Below are 17,654 nucleotides of genomic sequence, written 5' to 3' on the forward strand. Positions count from 1 at the left end.
TCACTCTTTTGGTGTAAGTAGACCCGCACAGTTGACTGCCGTAAGATATTTTAGTCTAAAGTCAAAAATATGGATATTTTTTAAATGATTTTTTAAAATGTCCTGATAATTTACTCAACCCCATGTCATCCAAGATGTTCATGTCTTTCTTTCTTCAGTCAAAAAGAAATTCAGTTTTTTGAAGAAAATATTCCAGGATTTTTCATCATATAATGGTTTTTAGTTGCAACCAAAATACTGAAGGTCCAAATCAATGCAGTTCCACCTTCGTGTTTACAAAGCGCTCATGTGAAGACTAATACAAATGCCCTCTAGCAAATAAAAAAAAGATAAAACAACGATATTGGATGATTTTGAAGTTGAAAATTGAGTGTTTTTGCTAAAGGGCGTTTATTAGTCTTCACACGAGCGCTCAGTAAACACGAGAGCGGGACTTCTGTCTATGTGACCATTTACACGTGATTACGTCATCCTTGGCACTTCGCAGAGCTGAGCAAGTTGAACAATTAAGGTTGAAAAGTATAAACATTTTTTTAAATGACTGATCGTTTGACTAGATAAGACCCTATTCCTCATCTGGGATCACGCAGAGGCTATGAAGGCCATCGAAGCCCTTTGAAACGGCGTTGATTTGGACCTTCAACATTTTGGTTGCAACTGAAAAGCATTATATGATGAACAATCCTGGAATGTTTACTTCAAGAAACTTAATTTCTTTTCCACTGAAGAAATAAAGACATGAACATCTTGGATGAGATGGGGGTGAGTAAATTATCGGTCAATTTTCATTTTGGGGTGAACTAATCCGTTAATTATCTTTGATTGATGGCCATGACACTGTGTTCAATGTATTTTGTTGTTGTTTTTTGGGTTTTGTTTTTTTCCTGTGCAAAGTTCAGTTTGCTATCAAGTTGGAATTGTAAATTACTCATGTGGAGTATAATTTGAGTGTTTCATTTTGTGTTGAAATAAAAGTGTTTCCATCACAAATTTGTGTATGTCATTGATTGAAATCATATATGGTTAGTATATGCAGAGATGTTGTAATATTGACTGAAATCATGTATGATTATTATATGTAGTTTATATGTAATATTATATAAACTTGAAGAGCTAACACACCATTTCCCTATTAAAAAAATATGAAATCTGTATAAAAAAATGACGCAAAATATAAATAAATCCTATATGAATTTAATATGACTAGCATATGATTCAATATAAGAACTTTATATGATTTGTATATGAATATTATGTATTTTCTACTAATACCATATACCATTGCATACAGTTTACATGTAAAACTCATATAAGATTTTTGCAGTATTCATACATGACCCAAAAGTTTTCTGTGTGTTTTTTAGTATGAAATGGGCCATAAACGGTCTGATTTTGTGTATGACATATATGGGACTTACATTAAACATATAAGATAATTCTGACTGATTTAAGTAAGGAACATATATGGTCACTATATATGAACCATATAGGTTTTTTTCATATGGGACAATACACTATTATTGGGTGCGCCTGGTTGATTTCAAACCTCAAAACGCCCCCTCTTTGGCGCGTGTTGTTTGCTTGCTAATCACCACTCAAACCACGCCCTCGGTATGACGCGTCGCAGGTGTATCTTTAATTTGGTGCAAAAATATAATGCTGGACATAATTATCTATCAACATGGAAGGACAACCACCTGTTGATAATAATACGAGAAAGAGAGCTCGGCGGTTTTGCGACCACTGCAACGAGAATGTTTCACATGCATATTTTTATCTTCACAAAAAAAAGTTTTTTTTTTTTTTCCACAATGGAGCGATTACAGCTGAGACAAATCACAACATAGCTGGAAGTGAGTGCATGTGATGAACTTCACCCAGCCCAAATGAGACCTGTGGACTGGGATGATGCTGTTATTCATTTTGGTAAGTTACTGAACATTTTTTTTTTTTTTATGTAAAACCAAATGACAAGTAAAATAAGATGGTGATCATCACCATTTGTTTTATATATTTACTGATGTCGTGCAACATTACACTGATGTTCATGATCTGCTTTGGTTAGAGTTGACACACAATAGTGATGTGCTTGTTTTCAGAATGTAGTAAGTTTGTGTTTTTTCCAGTATAGGCATAAGTCTTGTTAATACATTGTAACTTTTATTTATTACAAATTTGGTCATAGCTGTATTTGCGCGTCCCTTTATACCTCCGGGTATGCCGTCACTCGTTACGTCATGACGCAACACCAATCAAGATTGGGCTTTTTCAAATGATTTCAGTAGCGCCGAGGGCGTTCCCCGATGTGTCATCTACGATGACGCAGTGCGAGTTCCCTCGATAAAGGGAACCAGGGCAGGAAAATGCTGGCCAAGTGAATTTTTAGTAAAAAAAATAAAACACTGAATAATAAGTTATGTTGTCATATTATTCATATTATCTGTTTTTGTTTGTTTTTTACTGTGGTATCGACACATATCAAAATATCAAGGTATTTTAGTCTGGTATCGTATCGAAGTCATAATTTTGGTATCGTGACAACACTACAGTGGGGTTACCCAAGCCTGCTTAAAGGGTCATGAAACCCCCCTGCTGCAGCTGTGTTTTTTCACACCTTCGATTTGAAAAAGCTTGTTAAAAGGGGAGTGGTCGACTGTGAAAAGGTGGGATGGTATTGTGTGGAAAGAGGGAATGTTTGCATAAATAGGGGAGTGTCAGTAGGTGCATTAAGATTAGCGATACCAATAGCAGCAGTTACAGCGGTTCTGAGACATGTTCTTGGTTCACGTTGGAATTGTTTACCACAGGGAGATTAAATGAGGGATGAATACAGCGAATGAGAGAGCTATGTGGCGTGCAGCAAAGATCGCAAATCATTCAGCTCTTCATATTCAAACCAGCATAATTCAGTGAGAAATGAAAATAAATGTTATTCTGCATGACGAAATATTTTGCAAACGTGATAAAACTATATTTGTCCAAATATGCACGCTGTTTGGCAAGATGAACAACGCGCCGACGTGAAAAGAGAACGTGAACCACCCAACATGCGATGTGACAGAGATGTGTAATTCTAGATCGGGGTAAAAGCGAAGGGGTTTGAGGCTTCATAGTCTCGACCGTGCATCTGAAGCACAGAGCGACGCGCGCTGGGTTGCCGTGACGATCCGTGCTGTCTATCACTCGGCAGCTAAATCTATATTTGTCCAAATATGCACGCCGTTCCACTGCACGCGACATTCGGACACGACTGTCGGAGTTTGCCCCCTAGTGGCAGTCGCACTGAAATGTTATTATGATCGTACACGGCAACATGGGAGAGATCTTGCGGTCTCATTTGTATACTTCTCTAGAATCATATCGCAACCTTCTCATATACGGTAGACAAAAACATGACGACACACTGCGTCTTTTAAGTGTTTTTATTTTTTTGTATTCTCTGATCTGTTTATTCTTCCAACAGCCATAGGACCGGACCAGCCGCCTCAATCTAGTAAACTAGATCACATAAACTACTAAGGTGAACTGTGATTCACTCTCACAGACACACACACTCACACGAGCGACGCAGCGATCGTTACACAAAAAAAAAAGAGCCAGACAGCAGCCGCTGACCTATCTGATATCAGCACTAAATAACACAGTTTACTCTTATTCACACATTGAATATAATGATGGTGTGTGTGTGTGTGTGTGTGTTTCAATAACCGACTGACCCCGACCCATTCGGCAGATTTATTTAGAAAAATATATAATTTAATATTCATCAATTATGCATTTTTAAAAAGGTTGTAAAACAAAATAAAACCTGATAAACCAAAAGAATAATAATTCTCAACTTGCGCGCACACTGATTTGATTGGACAACATTGGAATACATCACATCCGGTTGGCGTGTCGCATACGGTGTAGTCGCTCAAGTTCAAATATTTGAACGCATCCGAAGCTCAAATCGGATCCGTAAATTCCGCATTCGCATATGGTCGGCACCCCACGCAATCCCTGTACGACTCTCCATTGGAAATGAATGACTTCCGGTCCGACGGTGGTCGTTTGTCGTGTGCAGTGGAAAGGCGGCTTTAAGAGCCCGAACACATGCGGTTTAGTGCATGGCTGTGACGACAAATAAAACGGAGAGGACGTGGCTTTTGTTCATTAGCCTACAGATTACAGATGGGTTATTTTGCACTCCTGACATAGATAGTCAACGCTTGCAGGTTCGGCGTGCGATTCCTCAGGTGAATTTTACTTTACCGAGCCTTTGTAGCAAAGGCTTCCACAGACGGCGCCGGTTACAGCTCGCTCGGCGCCCTCTACGTTATTTCGTATCAGCACAACGCCTAGCTTTCCTCCGTGACTTTTCAGCACGCTGCTTCCAAAACTTCCCCACCATGTCTCTACAATAATGATGGAAGACGAGCCTGACAGAAGTGACTGTCTCATGCATATTAACTAAATAATCTTGTATGCATACTACAGCGCAGGGATTGGACTGAATGAGCTTTATATCATGAATATATATCGAGAATCGCTTGGAGCGGTCGACGTCAGCATGTGCCCAGCAGCCCATACTTGGGCCGAAAAGGCCGCGCCGACGTCAGCATTTGTGACATTGCTCCGACTAAGCTTTTCAAACCGGAAGACAGAAATCGCTCTGAAAAATGCAAAAATAACTATTTTCACATATGAATACCATTAATGAGTACCCTTAGTGTTTTCAATGATGTGCAGCCTATACATATCTGTTTACATCTCAAAAAAAGTGTTTTGGGGTTTCATGACCCTTTAAATGCTGTGGGAAATATTCCTGTGTGAAGAGAAGTGTTGACAATGTGAGTGAGTGCAGGAGTGATTGAAGAAGAAATGGCCTGAAGGAGGTGAGTGGGTATAGGATCAAGTGGACAGGTAGTAGGGTGATTGGAAAGGATGAGTTTAGAAATATCTGCCTCGGAGAGCGGAGAGAAGGATGGAAGGTGTTGGTGTTAGTTGTTGAGATGTGCGTGTCAGTTTGTGGTGAGGAGAACTGTTTGCTGATGAGGGATGTTTTGTTTGTGAAAAATGATGCAAAGTCATCAGCTGTAAGAGTTGATGAAGGAGGGGGAGAGGAGGACAAAGAAGAGAGGAGAATGTTTTAAAGAGTGTGCGAGAGTCAGAGCAATTGTTGATTTTGATGTGGTAGTATGTTGTTTTAGAAGTGGAGACATTTGTAGAGAAAGAAGAGAGAAAAGACTGATACAAGGTAAGGTCAGTATAGTTTTTAGATTTCCGCCATTTCCTCTCTGCCGCCCTGAGTCCAGAGCGATGTTCACTGAGAACATCAGACAGCCATGGGGCAGATGGGGTGGGGCGGGCTGGTCTAGATGAAAGGGGGCAAAAACTGTCTAAGGAGGATTTTAGAGTGGAGCAAAGAGTGTCAGTAGCACTGTTAGCATCCAGTGCTGAGAACTGAGCAGGTGGAGGGAGTGAAGATGAAACCATAGTGGATAGGCGAGAGGGAGAGAGTGAGCGTAGATTACGCCGAAAGCTAATCTGTGTAGGAGTGCGTGTTGTATCAGGAGTCAGTATGAGGTTAAGAGTGATGAGAAAGTGGTCTGAGGTGTGTAATGGAGTAACTAAAGTGTTGTCCGTGGAGCAGTTTCGTGTGTAGATGAGGTCTAATTGGTTACCTGATTTGTGAGTAGCCGTAGTAGATGCTAACTTAAGGTCAAATGAGGTCAGTAGAGTGCTGAAGTCTGTGGCTAGGTGTTTATCAAGATGGATGTTGAAGTCACCAAGCAGAATCAGAGGAGTGCCATCCTCAGGGAAGCTAGAAAGTAACACATATAACTCCTCCACAAAGTTACCAAGGTGACCTGGAGGACGATAGACCACTACCACATGGATTTTAACAGGGTGAGCAATAGTGATTGAGTGTAATTCAAATGAACTGGCCGATAGAGATGGTAAGGGATCAAATTTCCAATCATTTGAGATAAGCAAACCAGTACCCCCACCCCTCCCAATAGGCCGAGGGGTGTGTGAAAAAGTTAAATTGCTTGAGAGGGCTTCAGGAGTGGCAGTGTCCTCTGGTTTGATCCAGGTCTCAGTTAGGGCCATGAGGCTGAGCTGAGAATGAGTCCCATTAGATGAAATAAAGTCTGCTTTGTTTACAGCAGACTGGCAATTCCAGAGACCAATTGGAATAGAGAGTAATGTAGCAGAGGATTTCTGTAGACTGCGCAAATTATTAGGATTGCGGCGTCTCGCACGTACAGAGCATGATTTACGAGTGCTAGTAGTAATAGTTGAGATTTGAAAACACATGGTGAATACAGATCAGAGAAAAGGCCTGATAGGAATTAGAAAAACCGAACACAAATATTGACAAAGAAAATGATACTCAAGTGCCTTGTCAGGGTCCTTGCTCGGGAGGAGTTGCACAGGGAAGAGTGGAGGTCTTTACACTCGTCGGTCTTGCACAGGGAAGAGTTGAGGTCTTTACACTCGTCGTTCTTGCACAGGGAAGAGTTGAGGTCTTTACACTCATCGGTCTTGCACAGGGAAGAGTTGAGGTCTTTACACTCGTCGGTCTTCACACAAGGAGGGCTTCACACTGCCGCTTCTGCTGCCGCGGACTATCACGCTATTTACACACACCTGAGTATCGTTATTGAAAGCAGCTGGGAACGCCCCAACAAACGCTCACTCACAACGTGGCAATGACCTAACAAATGCTAACTCCCCCCCACACACACCGCGAGAATACACCAAAACTAATAATACACATCACATCACTGCACTACACAGACACACTTATCCAACAACAAATGAACAAACAATCAAATGAGAAAAGTTACAAACACTTACAGAGGATTTGTCTATCAGTCAATCGATGCTTCACCTCTAGCCTAATGCTTCAAACACACAAGGCTTTAATGCCTCGCTGGCCATGCCCCCAACAAACGCTCAATCACAACGTGGCAATGACCAAACAAATGCTAACTCCTCCACACACACACACCGCCAGAATACACCAAAACTAATAATACATACCACTGCACTACACAGACACACTTATCCAACAACAAATGAACAAACAATCAAATGAGAAAAGTTACAAACACTTACAGAGTACTTGTCTATCAGTCAATCGATGCTTCACCTCTAGCCTAATAGGCCTAATAGCCCCCGACAAAAGTGCATTAGAAGCAGCCATACCCCTGGTAGAATGCGCCCGGACAGCCAGAGGAGACGGCTGTCCGACCGCTTCATAAGCAAGTGAAATGGCCTCGACCAACCACTTGCTCATTCTCTGCTTAGACACGGGCGCCCCCTTTTTGGGGCTCCAAAACAGACAAAATCTGAACAGATTTTCTCCACAGGGAAGCTCTGCGGATATACACGTCAAGCGCCCTAACTGGGCACAGCAGATTTAGTTTTTCCTGGTCTGACGTCATAAAGGGAGGAGGACAGAAGGCTTGAAGAGTAATAGGACCCTGCAGGCTCGTAGGAACCTTGGGGATATATCCTGGTCTGGAGTGAAGGAAAGCCTTCACCATGCCAGGCGCAAACTCTAGACATGAGGGCCCTGCCGACAAGGACTGAATGTCACCTATCCTTTTAAGGGACGAGATGGCCAGCAGAAAGATAGTTTTTAGGGTGAGGAATTTCTTTGATACTTCCTCTATGGGTTCAAACGGAGGCTCAGACAAGCCCCGTATAACAATGGCCAAATCCCAAGTCGGGACCTTCGAATGAGCCACCTGCCTCAACCTTAGAGTGCCACGGAGGAAACGTGTAACTAGAGGGTGTCTTCCCAAAGACACTCCACCCAAAGGAGTGTGGAAAGCAGCTAAGGCCGCCACGTACACCTTTATTGTGGAGGGGGTCAACCCTGCCGAGAACCTCGCCTGCAGGAACTCCAGCACTGTACCAACCGGGCAGTTAACTGGGTCCAAGTGGCGTTCTCTGCACCATACAGAGAACAGTCTCCATTTCAGAGCGTACAGTTTCCTCGTGGATGGAGCTCTGGAGTGCAGGATGGTCTCTACGACCTCAGTCAAGAGACCCTCCTCTAGGAGCCTGGCCCCCTCAGAGGCCAGTCCCACAGTTTCCATAACTCTGGGCGAGGATGCAGGAATCTCCCGCCCGCCTGAGAGAGGAGATCCCTCCTGGTCGGAATCTCCATCAGAGAGCCTTCCAGGAGAGATATTAGGTCTGAAAACCATATTCTGGTCGGCCAGTACAGAGCCACTAGAAGTACCTGGGCCCCGTCCCGGCGTACCCTCTCCAGAAATCCTGGAAGCAAGACAATCGGGGGAAATGCGTACAGGGGCAGCCTCGGCCACTCCTGTACCATGGCGTCCAACCCCAGTGGGGCTGGATGTGACAGAGAGAACCACTGAGGACAGTGAGAATTCTCTGCCGAAGCAAACAGATCTATCTCTGCTTTCCCGAATCTTTGCACCTCGGGGTGGAGTCTCCATTCCCCGGGCCTCAGCCCCTGCCTCAACAGAACGTTCTCTACCTGATTTAGGACCCCTGGGATGTAAACTGCCCTGATGGAAAGCAGTTTCCCATGGGCCCACAGGAGGATCTGACGTGCCAGTTTGTATAAGGGACGGGACCTCAGACCCCCCTGATGATTTATATAGGCAACCACCGATGTGTTGTCTGTCCTGACTAATACATGATGGCCCCTGAGGTCGGGCAGAAACTGTTTCACTGCAAGAAACACAGCGAGCATCTCTAGCCGATTTATGTGCCATAGCCGCTGGTGTTCCTGCCATAGACCCTGGGATGAACGGCCACTCATGGTCGCACCCCACCCAGTGAGGGAAGCATCTGTCGTTAGCGTTACGCCAAGAACATGAGCTCCCTACACAGGTCCCTGGTACAGAAACCCAGGATCTTTCCACATGACCAGAGCACGAAGGCATCGCCGCGTGACTTTGATCGTGCGGAGTGGATTTCCCCTCGGGGAGAACCCTTTCGTTTTAAGCCACCACTGTAACGGCCTCATGTTCAGCAGGCCAAAAGGTATCACGTTGGACGCAGCTGCCATGAGGCCTAACAGTTTCTGGAACTGCTTTACAGTGACTGCACGGTCTAGCTTCAGTTCTTTGACTGCTGCCAAGATCGATGCTATGCGTGTCGGCGATAACTGCGCCCGCATAATTACCGAGTCCCAGTTCATGCCTAAAAAAGTGGTTCTCTGAGCCGGAGAAAGCACACTCTTCTTGGCGTTCAGCCTCAACCTCAATTTCGCCATGTGTGCGAGAACAGCATCTCGATGCTGAACCGCCATCTGCTCGCTGTGAGCTAAAATCAACCAATCGTCGATGTAATTGAGTATGCGGATGCCCTGCAGCTGCAACGGCGCCAGAGCTGCATCCACACACTTGGTGAATGTGCGAGGTGACAGTGCTAGACCGAAGGGAAGTACCCGATATTGGTATGCCTCTCCCCCAAAGGCAAACCTCAGAAACTTCCTGTGATGTGGAAGGATGGACATATGGAAATACGCATCTTTGAGGTCTATGGTGACAAACCAATCCTCCGACTTGATCTGCAATACAATCTGTTTGAGTGTGAGCATCTCGAATTTGAGCTTTGCCACAGAGCGATTTAATAGGCGCAGATCTAATATCGGGGGGAAACCCCCATCCTTCTTGGGCACGATGAAGTAACGGCTGTAAAACCCTGACTCCCTGCCGGGAGGACGAACCCTTTCTATAGCCCCCTTTCACAGGAGTGTCTCTACTTCCTGTGCCATTACCAGAGCCTGCTCCGGGCCCACCTCTGTGGGTAGGACACCGTTGAAGAGAGGTGGCCGCCTTTTGAGTTGAATGGCGTACCCCCCTTCTATTATCTGCAGGACCCAATGAGATATATATATAGACATTTCCATTCGTCTAGAAAATCTACTAAGGGAACCAGCCTCTCGAGGCTGGCCTCTGGTGTACTTTGAACAGCAAGCACAGTGCCCTGAAGCGGCGGACCGGCAGGGAACGACTGACTTGACTGCTCGGGAGCCCCCCGAAGGGGGAGCAAACCACCCTCGAGTGGCCCGCGGGGACCGCCTGTGGGGGGTTGGCAGCACGGCCCCCAGAGGCAGAGATAAACACAGTTTTCCTGCGGAGGGGACTACCTGGTGTCAGGATTTCCTTTTGTTTTTCCTGCCCTCCGAGGAGGGGGCGGACCACCCTCAGGTGGCCCGCAGAGACCTTCTGCGCCCCAACATTGCGGCGGGGTTGGCAGCGCGGCCCCCTGAGCGTACCGAAGGAAGACAGGTACCGTATGCTGAGGTAAGCACCGTCTTCCCATGGAGGGGAAACTAAGGGAACCAGCCTCTCGAGGCCGGCCTCTGGTGTAATTTGAGCAGCGAGTACAGTGCCCTGAAACGGCGAACCGGCAGGGAACACCTGACCTGACTGTTCTCTTGCCCTCCGAGGAGGGGGCGGACCACCCTCAGGTGGCTCGCGGAGACCCTCTGTGCCCCGACATTGCGGCAGGGTTGGCAGCGTGGCCCCCTGTGGGCACCGAAGGAAGACGGGTACCGTGTGTTGAGGTAAGCACCGACTTCCTTCGGAGGGGAAATGCCAGGGACGATGCAGCTGAAGGCGAGAGATGGCTCGCAAGCGTCTCTTCGGCCCTCGGCATTGCCTCATAACCATAGTGTCTATTACTATATACAACCCGGCATCTACTTTATGCAGATGTTTGTGGGCTGAACACTCTATATGATACCGGTTTCCTCCATGAACTAGACCCCTCAGTGTGCAGGTCGGGGAAGAACGGCAGGACGTTGAGGCTCTACACGAGAGGGCAGGAATCACTCATCTAATTTCTTTTTCTCTGATTTCGATGGGATTCAGATCTTTCCGCCAGCCAGTCGTTTTTTATTTTTATATATAACCTGGCCACAGCTCTCGTGAGAACCTCAATGCTCACTAGCGGGTGACTGAAGTGGCGAGTCTTTAGTCGCGATGCTCTCAACGTCCACCTCCTCAGAGCTGGATAGTTGGAGCACCGGTGCCCCGACCGGGGAGGAAGAGACCGCAGAGCGGGCTTCCAAACCCCGAGACGAGGCACTGGACGGTACAGGTGAGGGCTGAGATAAGGCTGGGCCCGTCTCAAACCCCTCTGTAAGGTCCATGTGTGAACCCCACGACTGAAGCCACCGCTCTGCCTCGGCAGCAGCGGGACCGAGCCGCGGGGAACATGAGCCGAAGCACCCTCCTCGCACTCGCCATAATCTCCTTTTTCTCTTTATCTTATAAAATATATATCAGATATATTTAACAAAGGTGGAAAATTCTCTCTAATAGACAGACAAAAACACCAAATAGACAGACAGGTTCACACAGATCGCTTACTGAAGGCACAGAAGCTAGTTCCTGTTTGTGTTCGCGGACGCTTTATAGTTTCCGGTCGAAGACGTCATCACGTCGGCAACGATCGGTCTCCCGATGGATTGGTTCTACACGCACTTCACGACGCATTCACGCAGAGGCGTTCTCACAGCGTTTCGACGCAGCTCGAGTTCCCAGATAGAGAACTAATAATACACACCACTGCACTACACAGACACACTTATCCAACAACAAATGAACAAACAATCAAATGAGAAAAGTTACAAACACTTACAGAGTAGTTGTCTATCAGTCAATCAATGCTTCACCTCTGATACTCCTTAAAATACTCCTTCCGGTTTCTCACAAGTTTCAGAGATTTTTTTTCGAGTATGGGACCGCTTGACGTAGACAGAGCAGAAGGTCCTTGTATGGGCTGTACGGGCTCTTTTCCCAGAAGGGTGCGTGCGCGTGACTAGAGCGAGAGAGCAAATGCATGCCCATAGACACTGCTCTCAAGGTGCAGATCCACTCATCCGTGCAACACTTCTGTCGCACCGCGCTTCACTTTATTCCTATGGGTTCCTATGACGTCAAACGACTTTAATGCGCCTGCACAGCATTCCAGGAAGGCAACGCTGCATTTGAACGGATTTGAACGCAGAAATGACGAGAAGCGTCACAACATCACGCTTTGGTCGTGTCGCAATAGTGGATCTCCACGGTCACTTCAAGAAATCAACAAGAAGTGTGTTTTTGACGGAGCGGTCCCAGCGTTAAAGGCCATCTTTCAAGTTAATTTTATAACTTAATTTATACCGAATATTGTATGAAAATGTAAATTTAAAAAAGACATACATAAGATTACATATGTTTTACAACACCCATGGGCAGAAATTAAGAAAAAAAGTGCCTGTTCTAAGCTACGCTCCAAAAACCCGCCTTTTCCCAGAGAACGCGTCATATGACGTAAGAACAGGCAAACAGGCGCTGCTGCAGCCCTGGCTCTCAGTGTGGGTTTACGTAGTCTGAGAGGTGGAAACAGAGATTGTCGTTATCGAAGTAGGTTTAATTTTTCACAATGGTGAATTGTTGTGTTTGTTTTGGATGCAACAACTCCAACTTGTCTGGCCATCGGGTCCACCGATTTCCAAGCAAGAAACACAAAGATTTCCGTGCTTGGATACGTTTCGTCCAGGCAAAGAGAAGCAATTTCGCTGCCTCCTCGTTGACAAGACACACGGTGGTATGTGAAAAACACTTCACACCGGACAGCTACAACCAAGGAGATCTAATGTAATTTCGCATGGGATTTCGACGAAAAGAGCGGGTTAGGCTGGCAAATGGAGCTGTGCCATCGGTGCATGCAAGTCCACCTGCAAAATCTGGCGGGAGTGAAGAGTCTAACGTTAATGTTAGTACTAGGAGAGAATCTGCGCGTCGAAAAAGGGAGCTTTGCGCAGTAAGTCTTATAATACCATATACAAATTGTTGCATCCAAATGTAGCTCTGCATGTAATTTCTGCAAATGTATTTTTCTTGATGTTATAATGGATTAGTCTTGGCATGGCACGAAAGCCCGCCTAGCTGCCGTAAGCTTACTCTTGTTACACCCAGTGAGGCTGCACATGAGCCTCCTGACACTTATTTTATTGAGCTATTTAGACAGGGTTCCAGAAAATTATTATTTTTTTTAATTTAAATGTTACGTGGTCGCATTCGCATATTACTACTCGGTTAAATTCACGCATGAATTTTCCTGCATTTAACTTGTTTTAGTGCCCGCCAAATAGATTTTTTGGCGGGCACTAAAAGTCTTAGTGCCCGCCAGTCTTATTTGATCGGTGAGTAATGTAGATGAACTGCTGCCCTTGTGACAGGGCGGGTTTTTGGAGCGTAGCTTAGAACAGGCACTTTTTTTCTTAATTGCTGCCCGTGGGTGTTGTAAAACATATGTAATCTTATGTATGTCTTTTTTAAATTTACATTTTCATACAATATTCGGTATAAATTAAGTTATAAAATTAACTTGAAAGATGGCCTTTAACTGAAAGAATGAGCAGAGCGCGCGCGCACTTTTCACCATCTCCAAAACGCATCCAAGTAATTCTTTGATTTCTTTAAATAATCGAAGCTGGTATCAACAAGGCACATGCGAGGGAATGCTTTGAAAAGATTTTGAAAAGATTAGCAGTCTTTTAAATAATGCATAAATGGGGGATTTTCATGAAAGGACTACATTTTTTTTTTAAGTTCAAAGTTGTGATTTCGGTCTGTTTTCAGATTTTGGGAGAGAGTGCTGCCAGCAAAGACGGGGGCGGTGCAACTGCCGCTTCAGATCCTGAAGATGATGGAGTTGGAGACATCTTTACAATGGACCCTGAGCCAGAAGTGGTCCATCGTGGTTCACAGTGCAACATAAGATGTTTACATCGTTCATTGGGTATTTAGCTTATATCTAGCATTCACCATACATGCCATATACAATCACAAATAAGGATTATGTCAAAAATGTTCATGATCTCCATGGTTACTATTTTGTAATTTCCACTGTTCAGACAGTAAACATTAAAAATGAAGAACTACATAATGTTAAAAAATATATTTTTTTTACTGGGTTGCATTAGATAGTGCATGTTGTGTTACCAATGAATGAACAATTGTGAACAATTATTAAGATGAATCTCTTTCATCTAAGGTGTTCAGGTAAAGCCTCAGATGGTGGATGTGGGGACTCAAACTGAAAGGTTTGAGCATCGCAGATCAACTCCACTGGCCAGTCCTGAACAAAGTGATGATGAATGGTCATTTTCTGATATCAACCATTCTGGGGAGATGTCATGGAGTCCAGGGGAAGAGATGTTGAGCGAGACCTCTGAGGAGGAACCAGAAGAGCTGGAATCTCTCAGTGACCCAAAGTAAAAACTTTATTAATGGAAACTGTTTCTGATTGTGTATCAAAAAATTTCATACTCAGAATTAATGTGTGTTTTCCTTTTCTTGTTTTCAGTGCTGTTGACAAGTTCATCGTTTGCCAGAGGCAGTTGATGTCCTTGTTCACGGTTTGCCCTGCATGCTGTGGGAAAACCCAGGGACAAATAATGCACCCAGAAGGAATTTTCATAAAATTCAAGCAGGTAATGTCTTATTTGTCAACTGTCTATGAGGAGCTGAATTATAGTCTGTGAATGTGCAGTATGTATATTAATTATATGTGTCTTAACTATACAGATTTTTTACTGGCTCATCTTAAAGCTGCTTGAGTATTGAATCTTGTATCATCTTTCAGGCCTGCGGAACTTGTGGTTTTGAGCGTTACTGGCAAAACCAAGAAAAGGTGCATCGAAACATGCCTGCCTGCAACCTTTTACTCAGTGGTGCCATCCACTTCTCAGGTTGCATGGCTACTCAGACAATCAGGATGCTGAAGCTGTTTGGACTGCAGTGCATAAGTCCTGGCACTTTTTTCCGCCATCAGCGCTATTACACTATCCCTACCATCATGCAGGCCTGGAGGGATGAGCAGAGGGGGATCATCAGAGAGTTGAAGGAGACTGGGGGTGGATTGATCTTGTCTGGTGACTGCAGGTAGAATGGTCCAGCTCACGTCAATGATGTAGAACAGGTCAATGTGTTTTTACATTAACCTATAAATGTAACTGTTTTTGATGTTCTTAGATCAGATTCTCCTGGACACTGTGCCAAATATGGTAGCTACTCCTTGATTGAGGATCGAATTAACAAAGTTTTGGATGTTCAGCTTGTCCAAGTAAGTTGATGTCACACATAAATCTTGTGTCTGATTTTGTTACTGATATTACTGTTACTGTTCAGTAATAATCAGTTGGTTTTACAGAGCTCAGAAGTCCCAAGCAGCTCTTGGTGTGAGCTAGAGGGTCTAAAGCGGAGTATGCAGTTCCTGATGGACCAAGACATGCAAGTGTCTGCTCTGATAACAGACAGAAATCGGCAGGTAATGATGCTAGGAGAGATCTAAAGCTGAACAGCATTGACAGGCACAGTATCACTCAAAATAAATTCTAAGTTCTATAAAATCAATTTGTGTTTTAGGTGGCCAAGTGGGTACGTGAGAAAATGTGTTCAAAAGGAACAAGGCATTTCTTTGATGTCTGGCATATTGGGAAAAGTATGTATTGTGATGTTGGTAGTTCTATATAACAGACTTTTTTGTAGTTAAATTCACTTTCCTAATAATTAATTTGCTCTGCTCTGTTTGTCTGCTCTGGAACAGGTGTACAGAAAGCACTGGATGCTGCTGCAAAAGAGAGGGACTGTGAGGATCTGAAGCTGTGGAGTCCAGCCATCATCAACCATCTCTACTGGACTGCAGCATCCACCCCTACAGGAGATCCAGATGAGATGCAGGCAAAATGGCAGAGTATGATAAATCATGTACAGGACATACATGAACACAGCACTCCTGCATTTAACAAGTGCTCACATCCACCGTTGGAAGGAGAGGCGAGAAACAAGGAGTGGCTAGAACCAGGTACAACATAATAGCCTATGTTAAAAGATGTCAAATGTTTTGAGGCTAAACTTTTTCACTGCTTGTAAATTTTTGTAACCCCACATGTACTAATAATTACTTGTGTCATAAAATGCGAGAGATTATATGACAGAATATGTTTTATTCAGGATCACCAGCAGCCACTAAACTGGAGAGTGTAGCTGCCAGGAAAGCACTGGTAAAGGATATTCGACAATTGTCACCTCAGCATCAGACGTTCTCCCTGGAGGCCTACCATTCCCTCATTCTGCACTTTGCTCCCAAACACACTGGCTTTTCTTTTCTTGGGATGTACAGCAGGTAGTGTTATCACTTAAAAGTATTGATACTAATATTTTTTTTTTTTTTTTCAGGAAATGATGACAGAATGAATATGGCTCAAAACTAATGCAGTCTTGTATAGCAGACCAAAATGTTATAGATTGATAACAGCATTACATATTGTTTGCAAAATAATAATTATTAATAAAAATTAATTTTTTAATTAATAAAAAAGATGAGTCATTGTTTTAGACACATTTGAACTGAAAACATTGTCATATTTCTGTTGCATTTCACTGCATTGGGTTAGCTTTGGAGACCTAATGTTCTATCTACTTATCTCGTACAGACTTCTCTTGGCAGCCCTACATTTTAATAGTAATGGCAACAGAGATGTAGCGCGAACTAGTGAGGGTGAGGGACGCTACGCTGTTCGCTACCCACGGTTTCGGAAGGGTGGCTGGGTAGTCCACCCCATCAAGGAGAAACCATCTTACGGTTAGTAGTTTCACTTAGTTTTTCAATATCTTTTTTGTATGAATCCATCTTTTTTTATGTGAGTCAACCATGTAACTAAATGTTTTCCAAACATTTCTCTCCTCAAGTATACGCAACAAAACTTATGGTCTCTCTGGTAGAGGAATACTGCAAGTCACCACAGGCCCTACAAGAAAGCAGTGCCGTCTTGTCATCTGCTGCACCGCCCCCCCTCACCTCTTCCGTCCAGAAGGTTGCCAAGGATGAGGCAGTCAGCCTCCATCTTGCACGACACTCACGTTTTAACATGCAATAAAAGATCAATTTTACCAGTACAGTTTGTTTCATTATGATTTATTAATTGTCTTCCAAGCGGGGCCACTGGAAGCCTTTGTATGTTTGTCCCTCCTCTGCAAACTGCCTCCTTATTGCTGACACAACACATGAAGGTATGGCTTTCCTAATGTTTCTGCCTAGTATTCCGTACGCCCAGCGGACAACCTGCCTGTATGCTGTGTATCGGAACTGCCTGTGGTGTAGATTGGGACATTATTACATTTTGATCATACCATGTTTTCATAGTAAACAATTCCAATGGTAAATATTGCATGTCCTGTTGGCTGATATTCTACTGTACTACACAACACCAAAGTTTTTTTTTTAATAGTAAGTATATGGAAACCACTCAGTTTAAAAACCTGCTTAACAGGATTTAATATTTTGGTGTAGGAAAGCTGTTTCTTTGAATTGCAGTGTGAAATAATTTTTTCTCAAAACCTACTCTGGTCTGCTGGCTTGAAGAGGGCCATGCTCCTGTCTGAAATTCATGTATGCTATCCAGGGCCGGCTCTAGCTCTTTGGTTGCCCTAGGCGAGATGAAGTTTTGCGCCCCCCACCCCACTCCACTCACTTTTATCGTCTCTATTCTAATTCAGCACGTCCGTTTTCCTAGGCCTACCCCTAACCGAGAAGCACTTATTATTAAACACGTTTGACGCTTTATTTCCACTTTTCAAACATTTTCTCACTTTTTATTAAAAAAATAAATGCCT

General features: G+C 44.2%; 2 protein-coding genes across 9 annotated transcripts in view; one reads left to right on the forward strand and one right to left on the reverse strand.

Moving 5' to 3' along the window:
* Positions 1-17,654, reverse strand: part of qrfp (pyroglutamylated RFamide peptide) — a 97,752-nt gene that overhangs the window by 65,623 nt on the left and 14,475 nt on the right. The window lies entirely within an intron of this gene.
* On the forward strand, positions 1,544-17,398 carry LOC137047629 (uncharacterized). Of its 7 annotated transcripts, XM_067425428.1 has the most exons (10): positions 1,544-1,926; positions 13,617-13,776; positions 14,032-14,921; positions 15,012-15,102; positions 15,190-15,306; positions 15,405-15,480; positions 15,586-15,843; positions 15,993-16,164; positions 16,475-16,623; positions 16,731-17,397. In XM_067425428.1, exons 3-10 carry the CDS (start codon positions 14,683-14,685, stop codon positions 16,916-16,918), a joined length of 1,290 nt encoding a protein of 429 aa, XP_067281529.1. In that variant the 5' UTR covers positions 1,544-1,926; positions 13,617-13,776; positions 14,032-14,682; the 3' UTR covers positions 16,919-17,397. The 7 variants fall into 7 exon arrangements, with proteins under 7 accessions (XP_067281529.1, XP_067281528.1, XP_067281527.1 ...); XM_067425427.1 differs by lacking the exon at positions 1,544-1,926 and having other exon boundaries at positions 13,381-13,776; XM_067425426.1 differs by lacking the exons at positions 1,544-1,926; positions 13,617-13,776 and having other exon boundaries at positions 13,934-14,251; positions 14,344-14,921.

The sequence above is a fragment of the Pseudorasbora parva genome, chromosome 19 (genome assembly GCF_024679245.1).
Source record: "Pseudorasbora parva isolate DD20220531a chromosome 19, ASM2467924v1, whole genome shotgun sequence".
NCBI lineage: Eukaryota > Metazoa > Chordata > Actinopteri > Cypriniformes > Gobionidae > Pseudorasbora > Pseudorasbora parva.

Excerpts from the sequence above, each read along its gene's own strand:
- LOC137047629 (XM_067425428.1), top strand. The coding sequence starts at position 14,683 with ATGCCTGCCTGCAACCTTTTACTCAGTGGTGCCATCCACTTCTCAGGT. Across the intron at positions 14,922-15,011 it reads ATCTTGTCTGGTGACTGCAG|ATCAGATTCTCCTGGACACT; the intron begins GTAGAATGGTCC and ends TGATGTTCTTAG. Across the intron at positions 15,103-15,189 it reads TGGATGTTCAGCTTGTCCAA|AGCTCAGAAGTCCCAAGCAG; the intron begins GTAAGTTGATGT and ends TTGGTTTTACAG.